We start from the raw sequence: 16264 nt of genomic DNA on the forward strand, positions 1-16264 counted from the left end.
CTCTTATACTACTGGACTGTTTTGGATTAATTTTTGTCTAATCAAATCCAGCAGCAGACCTTTAGGCTAGCTTAGGTTGCATTTAAGCAAGGCTAAATTGAGGGGCACTTGAGTAAATTAGATCCTTAGGCTCAAATAGGAATAATGATTGCTTTGTTAACCCTTATTAGTTTAGGTTCAAACGGATGTGGATCTGATGAAAAGGTGACCCACCATCTCTCTTTTTCTGAGCCAATAAAGGATGGAAAGCTGGGAATCAAACCCGGGTCTGGATCGTCACCATATCTTTATTTGAAATGCCAACATAATATTTATGACAAGATGTTCTGAAAAATATCTCACGAACGTATTTACCAAGTCCGTCTATTGAATTATCACCAGGTCATATACTCTAGAAAAAGAAAAGGAAGGATGGCGCCCGTGAGGAGAGCCGGAATAAGGAAAAAAGAAGAAGAGCGCATCACGCGGCCTGCTGGCCTGGTTGGCAGGGGAGAAGAAGGAAAGAAGGGAAGGAAGAGAGAAGGAAGGAGGGAAGCTGGCTCGACCGGCCCGGTTGTCAAGGAAGAAAAGGAATGAGAGGAGAGAAGAAAGGAAAGCGAGGAGGAAAGAAAGGAGGGAGAGGGCTCGCGTTTTCGGAAGAAGAGAAGACGACGCAAGGAGAAGACAAAGAAGGGAATTAATAAGGAGGAACGGGGGGCGGAGAAGATCGGGGTGCTTCATAAACCTCAACAGATCAATCACTTATTAAACCTACCCGCCATCGCCACCATCACAAGCACTCGAGAGCAGAAAGATGGAAACCACCTCTCTCCTCCGCTTCCTCTTCCTCTTCCTCACCATCGGCCCCTTCCTCCTTTTGCTTGCTCTTCTCCCGCTCCTGGGTTCACGTGCGCTACCCCACCACCGACAAGGCCGACTTCCTCGACTGCACGCGCTATTCGCCTCGGTGCAACTCTAAGAACCGCATCCAACCCAAGTCCAGCCCCGACTTGATCCAGAACTCCTCCCACTCCGCTACCACCACCCGAGACCACGAGTCCGACGTCCCCCGCCACCCCCTCGACCCCCTCACCATCCACGAGATCAACGCCGCCCGCGCCATTTTCCATACCTACTCTCCCTCCCCCTCCTCCCTCGCCATCCAAGAACATATTGCACCAAAACCACTGACATGGAGGCCCAAAGGGAAATGCTTTTAATATTGATGCAACGGCAAATAATAGCTAATAACCTTCAACCGACTGCAAGCCACATTAGGAAAACAACAATCAAAGTATTAGAACCTTAAAGATCATAAAAATTTCTAATGAAGGCATAAGGCCGACAATATCCTCAGCATCTATATTAAACTGGAAATAACTGGAACCAGACAGATTACATACGCAAGGCTGCAAACGTATATAAAATTGCAAATCCTTGCCTGACACAAGTTAAGCCAAGGGAAAAAAAAAAGAGAGGAGAGAGAGCAACTGCAAACTATCCGTTCACTTAAAAGACAATATAGAAATTTCTCTTCTGCTAGATTTTAAATGTGATCAAAAGTTACTTGTTCCAACCGAAGTACTCCACTTTCCCATGGCTGGTACGGCAGCCAAACATTTTGAACGATTTCAGGATTCCAGTTCAAGCAAATTGGTTCAGCAAAATATCAGATATTGACTAGTAAGTCCAACGATGAAGTTACCAGCAAACACTGAACCAATTACTTGAAGAGATCAGGGTTCAACCAGTCCCTGTAAAAACATATATTGATTAAAGATATATGCGAATCTGGGATATGCACTTGTAGCAACATGTACAGAATGAATGAGGAAAATAGTAAAAGATATTATATCATAGTCAGAGCTTACTTGCTAATGTCATCAAGATGGTCGTCAAAATCAACTATGTCTTGCCATTTCTCAGAAGAAATATAATCCAACAACAATACATTGGCTGATGGCTCTTTTATGGTCATCTGACTACTTCCATCTGATCCAGCTTGGTGCCAGCTTTTTGACGAATCCCTTGTGTACAGCTGCACAATAGTCGAGAAGCAAGATGAGAGAGTAGAAAGGCACTTACTGCAAATAAGCTATGTATCATAAACCATATATTTACATGAAATAATGAGCCAAAACTAAAAACAATGGCTAACCACAGATAACAAGATCCAACAATGGAGTGAAACCAGAATCCTATGCCTCTGCACCATCTCAAATTAGTGGCATATGTTTCAGTTTTGCTAACAGGAATTCTTGTCTTGACTTATTAATTATGATCTTTTGAAATTTCCTGGAGAGATACAATTGCTGAAGAAATCATGTACCGACTGAATTCTAAGGTAATACAAGTAGAAAGCAAAACAAACTGGCACATCCGCAACCTCAAAAAAAAGACAAAACCTTTCAAGTACCATAATACCGAATTCAAAGAAGAGGTCAATGGGGATAGAACCTCAAGCAACAGTATTGAAACACAATAATCAGGATAAAGAGTCTACCAATTTGCATGTCATTAGAAGTGTATCCAGCAATTAAAATAAAACCATCCAAATCTTCACTCTATGAACTGTTCCTTGAGCATTAATAATTGGCTTTCCCTATGCTTCCAATAGAAAAAACCATTTGTGTTGATCCAATCTGAAAGTCCCCTAATAGGCAGAATAGGCTTCAAACAAGATGCAAAAGATGATGATGCATGCAAATGCTACACAAGAATATCAAATATCAGCTCACAGGAAAGCTAATACAATCACACTAGATCTACATGTGTATGTATGGAATTTTTATATAACACATACATGTATCAAGGTTCACCATCTCGGTACCGGACCCCATACCGGTACCATCCTATTATAGTATCGGTATGCAATATTGTACAAGACAGCGAGGCATACCAAATATCGGTATGGTACGAGACTGCGTAGCGGTACAGTACTATATGCCCGGTATGGTACGGTACCAACCAGTATGGCAAACCTTAGTGTGTCTATATATATATATATATATATATATATATATATATATATATAGAGAGAGAGAGAGAGAGAGAGAGAGAACTAGATGTAGATACCTAATTTTTCGTGCTGCCCTAGGATGGCCAAGTGTCATAGTCTATGATACCCTTATCCATGGTCCAAGAACCCCTCGCTATACGTGCATTCCTTTATTCGAAAACCCTATGGGAAACTAGAACCTTGGCCAAACTAGCGGCAGGTCGCTTGTCACCTGTTTAAACTGATGTCAAACTGCTTGGCACCTGTAGACCAAAACTATAGCACAGCATGCACTCACAAGACTACAGCTAAATTGTCCTGCATGCCTTAGAAGCAGGAATCTTGCCTTCGACAATAAGTTATAACCTGCCTGGAGTCTCCATGGATCGATGGTGTACTTAATCAATTTCCATTTTCATTAAAACAGTGTACTTGTCAATTAAATTACACCAATCAGGTTTCTCAGTTCATATCTGTTCAATTTTTTTTATTTCCTAGTTTGCTTAGTCTCTGCTTGCACTAGAAATTTTAAGTCTTTGTTGCGAAGGTGCTGAACCCATATTTATCTGATCGACCACAATCCTTTTGATTGACCTGATCAACCTAGCACACCATCAACCAATAGCCCTATTAACTTAAAATTTGTGTTTCAAAAGATTCGCATAATCAACTTATATCGTTTCAATATGCATCTATATAACAGTATGTAGCAATACATGGTAGTGCTCTGCTTTCCTTTTTTTAACTTTCACCAGCCCACCTCAATAGTCTTTTATTTCTAATCAAGGAACTCGTACCTTTTCCTTGATTGGGAATTTGAGAACCTAATATACAAATTGAAATGCCAATGACCAAACAAGTCATCATTTTAGATAGAAAAAAGGTTAAAAATTCAAGGTATTCCATAATCTCTCAACTTCTCATAGTATGAACAGTACATGTATAATACCTCAAACATACTTATACATATCCCTTTGTAATTCCAAGTTAATTTGTTATTGTAATATTCTAAGCAGTTACAATATTAGTTTACAATACAAAATGCATGAAGCTGTATAATGCATATAATTATTACTTATTTAAAGAACATTTTTCTTAATTTTAAATATTATAACATGTCATCGAAATTTTAAACGCATATGGTTACATTTTCAGCCTTCTTTGGATGCTAGAACACCCCACATCATGCAATAATTGCCAATCGAGTCTCAATGAGGCCACACTGGCGAGTTAGAGTAGGTCAGATGAGCGGATAAGCCTGTGGATCACCTGCCATCATTTTTCTAGGGATAGTGGAAATCACCTTCAAAGTGAATTTTGGTATTGTTAAAAATAGAAATCGGAGTGAGCTGATATCACCAACTTCTTCTTAGCAAGGCCCTAACGAAGAGTAATAAGGGTTGCTAGGCAGTTTATCTATGGATGGCAAACTTGGTCGCCAATCAAGCCACTCATGTTTCTTTAAATGTCGGTGTTATTCCATGCTATCCCAATTATTATATGATGTAACAATGTTGTGAAAAATAGTAAACTGATGCTACCTACAAAATTTAATTATTCTCATATCTTTATTTTATATGTTGGTTTTACTTTTACAAATATTAGATCTTGCAAAAAGGTTTGCGCAACACAAAATTGTAAAACTATCAAGAAGAAGAGATTAAAGCCCATACATGATTACCGACTAATGGCTACCCAAACTTGTTACAGATCATAGGGCTGTCTCAGCTGCTACTAATTCTTGGGTTGTTGAAGAAATTCAGAAAACACTACAAGTAAATTACCCCCTCAATACCTCTTATGGTGGTAGTGCTTTAGGTCCACATCCAATTAAGTAGCATCCATGTCATTACAAAATACCCGTAATAGACTTGTGGATGTGAGGCTTAGGGTCGTAAACAAGTCAGTTCAAATCTAGTCAGAGTTTGGGCCAACCTAGATTTTTGAAAGCTGACTCAGCCTATATCAAGAACCAAACTCAGCTCACCAAATAGCAAACAGGTTTAGTTTTGGGAAGGAAAACACATTAGGGTTGGCACTGCTTTGGTGGTAATGGCTAGCCAGGATGGAAGAGAGTACTGGGACAAGCAGCAAGGGGCAAAGAGGTCAAGTGGCAGCTAGCAGTGGAGGGATCAAAGAGTTTCGATGAGTCTTTGGTTGGGCTACTACAGTTAAATTCTGGTCATCGTGGCAAGTTGGCAAGGAGGGTGAAAGCATGGAGCAATGATGATAGGGGCAAGATCTACAAGGGGGGAAATAGGGAGAAAAAAAGAAGAAAGACACGAGAGAGGGCCTAAGAGAGGACTAAAAAGAAAGGTAATAAGGGAGGGAGAGGACCAACAAGATGGCCTGTGAATATTGATGCTTGATGACCAAGTGCTGGTGGAGATCGATAAGGCATGTGAATGGGGCTAGGATTCCACCTAGTGAGAATTAACATCCTGTTTGGATTGAGATAAATGGAGAGAAGAAAAAGTAAAGAGAGAAATTGAGTTTCTCTCATTTGGTTAGGAAAATAAGGGAAGAGGTTGAGAGAAGAAAAGAAATGGAGAGAAAAAATTATCTCCCCAAAAGTGAAGAGATTTGGAGGGAAGAAACAAATCTCTTTTTATTTCTCCCCCTCCCCCCCTCTGCACTAGATGGTCCAAATAAATTTCTTTTCATTTCTCTCCAATACACCCAAACAAGAGAGCAAATTATTTTCTTCTCTTCTCTCTTCCCTTTTCTCTTCTCCTATCTTCTCTTCATTATATCCAAATAGAGCAATAAGAGAGGACAAGAACGATGATTTAAGTTAGTACAATATCCACTCTCTACTATTACATACCAAAACAACCCTCAACCATTAGATCAGACCACACAATCCAATGGTTTAAGAACACTTTTAATTATGTGTATGTGTGTATGTATATAAGGGTCTCATCAAATTATAATTAAGGTGGATCAATTTAAACCTAGACATGAACCAAAGTTTGAGTTGGGTAACAAACAAGTAATTGGTTTAAAAGTCAACGTGAACCAGCTTAATTGAGCCAGGTTCCCAAGACCTAACCAACCGACTAATTCTAGTGACGCTCCAACTTATTAGGTTCGGCATCTATAGAGCATTTAGGAAAACAAGGTACTTTAGCAAGTTGTAATGTAATACACAGAATGTATTTGCAACAGCTTGTGTTATGTGTAAAATTTGTGAATTCTGCACAAAAGACTTCACCATGATTTCTTATAGACGGTTCTTACTACGAGAAAATGATACTTAAAACCAATAATTTCAGTCAATTCATAGAATTATTTGTCCAAATGTGTAACTTTTATTTGGTTTATATCTTGAATCATTTGAGAATTATTGGAGATTATTTTTCTGATTCTATGTTTAAATATTGATTCAAAATTGGTTTCTTTATGTTTTAATTCCCTTTTGTTCTCTTTTGGATGAACATGTTTGTTGACATAGTATATTACTCTCTTGGGTGTCTCCAAAAGAAGAACATCTCTCAGTTTGTTATGTTATTTTTCCAACAAGACATGCCCTTCAATTCGATAGTTACATCAAAAGGCAGACCCAATCAATATAAGACACATCCAAGAATCAACAAAAAACTTTGCCCACCTTAAGATGCATCCAATAAGATAGCTGAAGGGTGAATGTGAATCAATCCTTCAGCTCAAATACAAAGGGAAAGGACAAAAGAACTTTGAAAGCTGGGGATGAAAGTAAGAGCAATTCGAGAAATCTCTTCCTTTCAAAAGAATTATATATGATTAATAACTCAACCAAAGGCAACCTCCATCAAACTCTCTTGTTGTTCTTAGGATGTACAGGAGTAAACAAACCATGCCCCATTTATAAACATTTGATGTCTGAGTGGATGTTAAAGGGTAAGAGTTGCATCGTCCATCAAATTTATGTGAACAATAGGTCTGGATGCATCCCATCATTAATAAGGGTGACCCTTGGATGCAAGCAGTGAAACTACCAAACTAAAGGACGTGTCTTTTGAGACAAAGAACAAAACAACCCAAAAGATAATATCTTTTTACAGACACCCAAGAGAGAAATTAGTACCTGAATGGATATGTCCGTTTGAAGGAAAATTAAAAATGATCTAAAATCAGAAACAGATAAATCTTGGATAATGATTAAAATGTAAAAACCAAAAAATACAAGTAATAGTTCCAATAATCTCTAGGTTAAGTTACTTGTTGATGTGTCTTATGGGTTATCAGAAGATCGAGTTGTTTTAATTCCAGTACTACTCTTCGTAAGTTTTACAAATCTACAATGTACACAGCTACTTTCTACAGAAATTTGATGAAAACCTTCAATTTATTCGCCTTTCCCCTTTTCTTGTTGTTCATGTTTAATTCTTTTTCTTAAAGATCCGAAAATTAGGTCAAACAAACTATAATTAAAGGCTTGAAAGAGTTCTTGCTTTGCCAGGGTAAATAGCATCCATATAGAAGTCAACCTTGATTTCCTCCAAGACTGACCATGCTCCTATCCTATGCACAGAAGCTTCTAGGAATATTTTCTAGGGAAGAAATAAAACTGATCCAATCCAGAATCCCGTTCCCACCTCTACAATAGAATCTTCAAAATTTCGATTCAAATAAGAAAGATCACAATGAAAGAACAACAGGAGGACTACCATTACCTGCACTACAAGATCCCGTCCTTTCCCCTTCAGCAACCCTTCCAGCCTCTTATTGTCCAACTGGTCCAGCAAGACACCAATAAACAACATGAAATATATGAAACCAAAGAATTCCTGAAACCCATAAAGAATGGAGAGAATGAAGAAAAAGAGAAAGTCCGACCATAAGCAACGCAGCCCGGGGAAAGTATCGGAATATATGATCGCCGATCTTCTTGGCAGCGTTTCCCAGCTCGGCGTCATCGTACCTCTCGTTGGCGTGGTAGTAACCCACCACACTAAACCCCTCAGCCCCGAAATGTTCTTCTACCTATCGATAAGAAAGAAAACCCTAGACTTAGTCCCAATCCGTAGAAAACAACAGAAGAGATAGGCAGAGAGAGAGAGAGAGAGAGATGGGAGGGGAAATGGGAACCTGGATGAGGGCGAGCTCGAGGGAAGGTAGCAGGCCGATTTGGGAGTGTGTAAGGGGGATGGCGTCGGCGATCTGGACGGTGGAGGCGTTGTCTTCGGGAAGGCGGCCGACGAGGAGGCCGCCGACGGGGGAGGCGCGGTGCTTGAGGGCGTGGAGGACCACCTTTATGTAGGCGGCCTGCGCTACTTCGTAATGGCACTCCGCCCCCATCCCTCTCTGGCTCTCTGGCCGCCTGGACGGAGGAGTTCAGAAGTGCGGAGCCTTGCTCGATTTGGGGCCGGCACCACTGGCGTCAGGTGGAAACGACGATTTAAGCCTTAAGCCGGGGAAAAAATATGCGAGCGAGCCTTTTAAAGTACAGGTATATTTTCTTTTTCTTAAAAAAAAAAGAATAGTGAATTTTTTTTTTATCAACACGATACTAATAAAATTTATAAAATAAATTTAATATTTTAATAAATTAATTAAGTGTTATAATAACATTAGAAAAAATAATAGAAGAGTTAGCAACTTTTAGTTGCATCATTCCTGACATCACCAATGATAACAAACATATAAGTTGTTCACTAATTGAGCAATGAGATATGTACGCATGAAGCTTTTGTCAATCAAAGTAGAATGTATAGATTTGACAATTCATGTATGCTTCAGGGAACGACGAAGTTTTTTTTAAAAAAATATATCATTAAATATATGAAAATTCTAAGTAAGACTAAGTATGTAATTTATGATGAGCTATAGATTAAGCGAAATAGTAAGCTATAAGAGAGCTAGGAGGAGAGGGAGGGAAAAAATTAAAGCCTTAGATGAATTTAAATGTGCATGCCAATATCATCTTGGTGAAGAACAGGAAGCTCAAATAAAATTGAAATTTATAAGATGCTGTTGCCAATCAAAAGCCCAATCGAGGAGTTGCTGGTTGTTTCATCATTTAATTCAAAAAAATATATATAATTTCCTTTTTCAGGTCTAAAGTTCCTATGGAGCCCATTCTATATTCAAAGGCAAGCACTGCACTATCTGGATCTGCAATGTTGTGCCTGAAACAGGAGAGCAGAGCAGTCCCAACCAAAGGAAAAAATTTAACAATAAAAAAAAAGGATAACAAAGACGTTTAGGCATGAAAACTCCTCTCCTTAAAGAACCATGGATCTCTAAACCGTGAATATGTCATGCAAATATCATTGCTCAAAAAGGAAGAGGTAAAGAAGAACACGATCAAATTAAGCATAACTAAACATTTCAGTTATGAGACCAAGCTGTACATTAAGAGGAAAAAAAAGAATGCAGCTTAGGCTTAAGCAAATACAAGATCATCAGGGCGATCAAAGCAAAACATCTTCTGTTCGAGCATCACCAGAACTATATTCAAACACCGGCCAAGACAAATTTTGTACTAGATAAAAGGAGGGATCAATTAACAATTTACTAAAGTTGCTTAAAAGGAACCCTTCTCCAGAAAGATTGATATTCTGCATCCCCACTCTGTCATCAAGCCCCTGAAGAAGCAGCCTCCTTTGCAATGAGATTAATACCACGAACCCAGAGCTCCAGACCAGAAGCAGAGCCGGGCTCAAAATGGACCTCTCTACCACTGAATGTAACCACTCTAAATATCAACATTTTACCATCCTCATATGCCATCTTCCGATTCTTCAGAAAGTTTAAGCTAGGTCCAGCTGTTGCCTCCTTACACACTACATTCCTCCTGGTCGATTTGCCCCATGTCAGCATCCGGACAGTCTTCATGTGTGGAGATCCTCTACCTTCCCTTGTGTGCTTGCAGAGCTCCTCACCAGCAAGCACAAGAGACCGAGCCAGATGATCGAGCAGCACGCCCTCTGTCACCTTGTTTGACCTGTTGCCTTTCCTCGCCAAAGATAAGGCTGTCTCTCCCCGATGATTGACAAGATTGCAGTCTGCATTCCCTTGTAACAATAAAATCTTGCATGCATCAGAGTGGCCTTCAATGGCAGCAAGCATAAGTGGTGAATACCCCTCTTCATCCAAGGAATTGACACTATATCCCATTTTTAAGAGCTGGATTAGTGATGACGAGTCCCCCTTCCAAGATGCATAATGGAGAGCTCTGAATGATGTATGATCAGTTATTACATTAGCCAGCACTGCTCTGAGCAAGATGTGTTCAAAGCAGTCCCTGTTTGCAGAATTTTCATGCTGCAAGACAGATATCACAGTCTTACCATCAGGAGTTCTTACTGCAGTGTCTGCCCCAGCCATTAGTAAAAGACGAAAAGCCTCAGCATGTCCAGCCTTTGCTGCAACCATGATGGGACTCAGACCTGAACCATCCAGTTTGTTTAGATCTGCAGTGGATGAACGCAGAATCATTTGCAGTGGTTCAACACTTCCATTTCCAGCAACAAAATGTAATGGAGAGAATACACTGAGATCTGTTGAACGAAGAGTTGCACCAGAAATTAAAGCCTGGGAAAAGGTACTTATGATGGAAGATGCAAACACACTTCTTCTTGCCAACTGGACAGCAGTATCGCCTGAATTGCTGACCAGCCCTAAGTCTGCCCCAGCTATAAGTAGCTCTAGAAAACAATCAGCATGATCATCCTTCGCAGAGATCATTAGAGGAGTCTCACCTGCTGAAGTCCTTGCATTGATATCACATCCATTTGAGATTAACTGTCTAAGAATGGAAACACAGCCAAGTCTAGCAGCTAAATGGATTGGTTGTGATTCATGGCCAATTTTTGTCTTTATGGGGAACTTGGAATTTGCACCAGCATCAAGGAGCACATATACCGCATTGAAATTCTGGCAGAGGATGGCATGGCAAAGAAGAGTTCTACCGAGATGTGGATTCTCTAGCAAATATGGCTCATGTTGAAGCAACAGCTTGAGAATTTTGCCACTAGCTTCATGGTACTCAACTGCACACCATGCTGCATTATAAATCTCCCCCAAGCATGCACCGACTCTCAGCTCTTCACCGGATACAGGGTCCCATGACCATGCACCCACACGAACAAGACAGTCTGTCTTAGCACCAACCTGCATTCAGATCCTTGTTGATGAATACACAGAGAATGACATGCAGGGGCGGGGGTTTGGTGGGGGAGGGGAGAAATCTAAAGAATAAAGCCATTCTTGTGCATTGAATTCTAAATGCCTGCATGTCCTGGAATGAAGTTGAGACCGTATCTCTGTTAAGAAAATATTTTGTGCTTATTGTGTCTAATAATTCTCTGATATATGACCTAAGTCAATTTCTGGACAAATACACAAGGACCTGCAGTAACGTTGACAAATTTCTTCGCAGAGTTAAGTTATTGTTGACACATTTAAAAGCCTAAAGAGGAGGTTGAAGAGAGCAGGTAGATGGTGTATTTGTTTCTCATAACTTATAATTCAAGTTAGCACAAAGTTAGCAGCAGCTGCCAAAAGAAAATGTTCACTAGTTTACAAAAGCAGAACAACAAAAGAGTTTTATAGGTTTGAATTTAGCAAAAACAGCAACAGAAAGAAATTATATAGTAATCTTATGTAATTTCATCCTCTTTACTTTCCAATGAGGAGGTGTGAAAGAGGAGCTTTTCCAGACCAAAATTACAAACAGGAAGCAGCTCATGGAATCGTGACCAAAGTACAGGAAATGATGCGCAATTGAGTAAAAGCCATCCTCCAGTTTCAAGTGGCTCTTCACCTCAAAGACATTTCATGGGAATAATATGAAGGCTCGCAATTAAAATCTACAAAAACAGGTAGCATATTACCTCTAGCAAAAATTTCACAATAGAAGCTTGCCGGCTGACAATAGCAGCCACCAAAGGTGTGCAATCCACATTTGCATGCAGTGCAGGCTTAATTGACTGCAAGAGGACCCTGTCCGTGCAATTTATGTCCACCCCATTCTGAAGAATAAAAACTAGATACTTGTTAAAGCTTGGCACCACAGATCCTATAACTGGCAGATAAAAGAAACAACTTTCTCAAGAAAATTGCGAACTTGGTGCACCTTGATTAATGTAGTGACTACATCAAGAAAGCCTCTGCAGCATGCACTTACAAGTGCATGTGCTGCAGCATCTGGCCTTGCCATGTCTGAGCAGATTAATAATTGGACTGCCGCAGCCTCACCACAAAGACTAGCCTCCAACAAAGCATCTTCACAAGCTTTCTGGGATGCCCCAGCTTTCAAAAGCATGTCCAAAATACCACAATGACCTTCACGAGCTGCAGCTGTTGTTGCATAGCCCCGAAATATTTCCTGATTAACATCAGCTCCAGCTGACTGCAACGGAATAAAGAGTTCAGAAAGAATATTATAACAGAACAACCAGACTAAGAGCTCATTCTCACAGGAGAAAAGTTAAAGGAGCATTTAATTGGTATTATGTTGTTTTCAAGCTGAAAAAATAATTAATTAACCAAGTATATTTTGTGGTCCGACTTTCTCATAAATATTTTATATGCTAGCTCCTATCATACCACACAAGAGTGATTTTTGCATTCAGGTGGCTTTCAGACATGCACATATGATTGTCATATGTTCCAGGAATGCATGTTTGAGAATGTAATTCAAGATCCTAAAATCCGCCAATCTTTTTTCTGTTAAAATAACCATTTACGAATTTTATTTAGAAAAGACCTTTTGTTTCCTTTTACAAGCACTACACATGGTTTAGGTCCTAAATTGTGAAGGCCTAAGTTCTACTTCAAATCCAGGTGCTAAACATCTCATATGATGCATGCCAACAGTTACTTCAAATCCAGGTGCTAAACATCTTATTGGAAGCGTAAGACATTTTTATCTCACTGCATGCTACTAAATATATGAATGTAATATAAAGTGACAGACAGCAATCACAAATATAGAAACACAATGCCCTTTGATTCAATACAAGCCTAGATGCAAGAAGGTGGTCCACGGAAAGAAATAGTGCTTCTAATAACAAAGACAAAAAGGGGAAAATACGGGTTATTCGAATCATATGTTCGAATGTTTTGCTTCAGTGTTGAGGCAAAATAACTTATTTTCAGCTTTTCCTTACGTCAAGTTCAACATGTTCAAACCTGTCCTTACCAAGCCTGCCTATGTGCTCCATTTGAGGTTATATATTTCAATTTTTTCGCCTCATTTCAGATCTTTTGTTCAATCAAGAGATTCTGCCAATATTCTCCTATTGTCATTACCTAAGGCCCGATCATCCTTCTATCTTATGCTCATTAATGTGCACACCCCTTTTTCATTATCCAACATGGCATGAGTGACACAAAAAGCTTTCATTATGTTTCATGGCAAGCATTGTTCACACAAGCCTTCAATTTTGCATGTTCTTTATCCACTCCATTTTAATCATGTAAAGAACAATTAGCACCACTTTTCTATACAATGAGCTTAGCTAATAAAATAATCATTTTCAGATGTTGCTTAGGCAATAGTTTTTGACTGGTGCCAAACTTTTTGCATGCATACAACATTTTAAATGTTATAGGGCATGCTTAATGGTGTGGATTTTCAATTTTTGTCTCCTATCATTAGTATCACACTGAAAGAAGTAAGTCTTTATTCCTCCCACTAGGATATATAATTGAATCATATTCACCTTGAATTCCAAAGTTGTCGTCTCAAAAACAAGATTTGGCATTCACTCTGTCTCACCAATCAATGTACATCACTTTGCAATTTACATACACCAAGGATGCCTCCAAAAAAAAATACCAAAATTTATCTAGTTGTAAAGAGATAATTAGCTATGCTTGACCTTTATATTGAAGACTTGCTAGCCTCACCTCAGCTAGTTTGCATGCTTGTAGTTTCTCGCCAGCATCATTATTTGTTGATTTATTCAAATGAAATTGAAAGTTATTACACGCGATCTGCCAGATATTTCAGTTACCCTGTGCCCTAATATTTGATCGAATTGTTCAAAGAAAGATATACTAAAACAAATATAACCCTATGGGAGTTAAACGAAAAGTAGCAAAGCTTCTTTTTTTTGGTACCCATAGCAGCAAAGATTCTTCGTTACCCAATCCAAATCAACAAGTGCAATTCTTGCAGCCAATCCCGCATTCCGCATTTCTAGTTAATAGGAAAAGAAACCAAAAGAAAGGACCAGAAAAAGATAAAAGGCATACCCGTACAAATTCAAACCAGCCAAATTCCCACCGCCCCATGGCACAGAGTAAAAGAAGAGAACGAAGGAAGAAGGAAAAGGAAGGTACCAGGAGTTTGCGGACGACCTCAGCGTGACCCGAGTGAGAAGCGGCGAACAACGCCGTGACATCGGTCTTGAACTCCTGGTAGTCGATCTTCACCTCGTCGGCCGCCTCCTCACGGAGGACGGTCTCCGTGCACTTGACCTTCAAGCTAACGGTTCCAATGTAGTGGACGTCCACCGCCGATCCGGCGGCGCTCAGGCACTCCTCCACCCGCTCGACCTCCCCTCTCAGAGCCGCCTCCACCAGCCTCTGAGACGGCAATGCCTGCTCGTCCGCGCCCCGTCCGAGACGGGCCGCCGCCGCCGTGTGCCTCGCCATCTTCTCCACCGGCGCTCGTGGACAGAACAGAGATAGATCTCCAACCGGAGCTCGCCGATAGATAACGGAATCCAAGAACCCTTCAATAAATTAAATTTTTTCCCCCCAGATCAGAGCTGCCCCAGAGGAATCCGCCTTAAAATCGTGCGGGATCGCAACGGTCTGCTCGAAAAACAAAATAAATCAATAAATAAATCGGTCAATAGCAAAGTCAAATGCGAGCAAGCATCTCGCAAGCAGTAAATGGAGTTTAAAATTTGAAAAACAAGAAGAGGGAAGAAGACTAGAAGAGAAACGCGAGTTGGCAGTTTTTGGAACGAACGATAAAATGAGACAGTAAAAATAAAATAAAAAAATCAAAAATTGAAGACTAAACAAAGAATGTTGATTTACCTTTGTGCTTCTTTTACTGAAGGTAAATGGTAAAACTTGAAAGAAGGTGACGGGGTTATGGGGGTGAAGAGTTGAGACTGGAGACTAGGAGGAAGCGAGAGAAGGAGAAGCAAGAAAACGTTCTTCTCCGATCGATGGATGGTGGATGGCTCCGCAGGTGGCGTTTGATGCTCATTCGGTAAAGTTACGGTATCTGATATCCTGTTTATCGTGTATGTTGACCCGGAGGTGAGGATAGGAAAGACTGACCACTGACCGCAGTACGGGGTTCTGGGTTCGGAATTCGAACTGGGAAGTGGGAAGTTCGCTTCGGTGTTCGAGATTGGGGGCGAAGAGTCGGGGTGGCCACGTGGGCAATGGTGGCGGCACGATCCTCAATCCTGCCCATCTTTTGAGGAGATCGCGGAAATATGCCCATTGAGATATTTGGGTGGTTACTGGTCAGTGAACTCGAAATCTGAACTTGAGCTTGAGCTAACCTGAAGCCCGGAAATTTGGCGGATGTGGCCCCTCACGTGTTTGATTAAATTAACGAAAGAAAGAAGGAAAAAAAAAAAGGTCTTCGATGTTCTTCTATTAATTGATTGCTGCCTATAAATCATCCAGTGGTTTGATCCATGTTTTGCCTATTTGATTTATGGAAAAGCACTCCTGCATGATAAAATAAATTAAATAAAGTCCTTGGCACTACCTAGATGATTCATTTTGGTTATCACCAGGTAAACGTGCATATATAGGAGGTAAAGATCATTCAAACACCGAATTTGAAAAAAAATAAAAATTCTAAAAATAATTTTAAAAATGAAAAGTTTTTTTTTTCTTTTGACTATACCCCCTCCTGTTTTGGTATTCAAAGAAATATGTATTTTTTTCATTAGTGTATATATATATATATATATCTTTTTTTATCATGCCAATATCCATAATCTCTACGTGATTTTTTTTTTTTATGTGTTATATAGCAGATAACTCATACAATTTTAATATGAATGTATCCAAAAAAGTCAAAAGTAACAAGTCACGAAGTACTCTAAACAGCTCTCTCTTACCGGTCTAGAGAACTTCCCTATAATGATTGGCCCCAAAAAAAACATCCGGTCCATAGCTTTATTAGCCTTCCTATAGATATGCTTGACCCGGAAGGCAATGTCTCTGTCTATCATGCCTGGAGCAGGGGATGGCGGCCACCCACATCACTAGTGTACGATCCAGTCGACCACAGTAGCCGAGTTACCTTCGAGCAGGATTGCGTTGGCTAGCAGTACATGCTAAGCATGATACAAACCAGCCCAAGTTGTCCTCAGT

The 16264-nt window shown here is 40.0% G+C and overlaps 2 protein-coding genes across 2 annotated transcripts; both read right to left on the minus strand.

Annotated features, from left to right (window-relative positions):
* Nucleotides 1-1276: 1276 nt before the first annotated feature.
* On the minus strand, nucleotides 1277-8372 carry LOC103703861 (ER membrane protein complex subunit 8/9 homolog). Its single transcript, XM_039118643.3, has 5 exons — nucleotides 8048-8372; nucleotides 7796-7942; nucleotides 7633-7692; nucleotides 1851-2017; nucleotides 1277-1733 (listed from the first exon to the last, which is right to left on the minus strand). Exons 1-5 carry the CDS (start codon nucleotides 8255-8257, stop codon nucleotides 1703-1705), a joined length of 615 nt encoding a protein of 204 aa, XP_038974571.1. The 5' UTR covers nucleotides 8258-8372; the 3' UTR covers nucleotides 1277-1702.
* Nucleotides 8373-9250: 878 nt separating this feature from the next.
* LOC120105891 (uncharacterized) lies at nucleotides 9251-15139 on the minus strand. The gene is made up of 5 exons (XM_039118642.3): nucleotides 14960-15139; nucleotides 14252-14728; nucleotides 12039-12314; nucleotides 11797-11934; nucleotides 9251-11074 (listed from the first exon to the last, which is right to left on the minus strand). The coding sequence occupies exons 2-5, from the start codon at nucleotides 14564-14566 to the stop codon at nucleotides 9539-9541; spliced, it is 2265 nt and encodes a 754-aa protein (XP_038974570.3). The 5' UTR covers nucleotides 14567-14728; nucleotides 14960-15139; the 3' UTR covers nucleotides 9251-9538.
* Between the last annotated feature and the right edge of the window lie 1125 nt (nucleotides 15140-16264).

Source organism: Phoenix dactylifera, chromosome 6 (genome assembly GCF_051530095.1).
Source record: "Phoenix dactylifera cultivar Ajwa chromosome 6, Ajwa_hap1_PhDact_Kaust_v1.1, whole genome shotgun sequence".
Taxonomy (NCBI): domain Eukaryota; kingdom Viridiplantae; phylum Streptophyta; class Magnoliopsida; order Arecales; family Arecaceae; genus Phoenix; species Phoenix dactylifera.

Bases quoted from the DNA above. Each gene is read 5' to 3' on its own strand.
- LOC120105891 (XM_039118642.3), bottom strand. From the start codon at position 14,566: ATGGCGAGGCACACGGCGGCGGCGGCCCGTCTCGGACGGGGCGCGGAC. The intron at 11,935-12,038 runs GTGCACCAAGTT...TTTATTCTTCAG, and splicing joins TAGTCACTACATTAATCAAG to AATGGGGTGGACATAAATTG. The intron at 11,075-11,796 runs GTAATATGCTAC...ATCTGAATGCAG, and splicing joins TTGTGAAATTTTTGCTAGAG to GTTGGTGCTAAGACAGACTG.
- LOC103703861 (XM_039118643.3), bottom strand. From the start codon at position 8,257: ATGGGGGCGGAGTGCCATTACGAAGTAGCGCAGGCCGCCTACATAAAG. The intron at 2,018-7,632 runs GTAATGGTAGTC...ACTATTGTGCAG, and splicing joins GACGGGATCTTGTAGTGCAG to CTGTACACAAGGGATTCGTC. The intron at 1,734-1,850 runs GTAAGCTCTGAC...ATGTTTTTACAG, and splicing joins CATCTTGATGACATTAGCAA to GGACTGGTTGAACCCTGATC.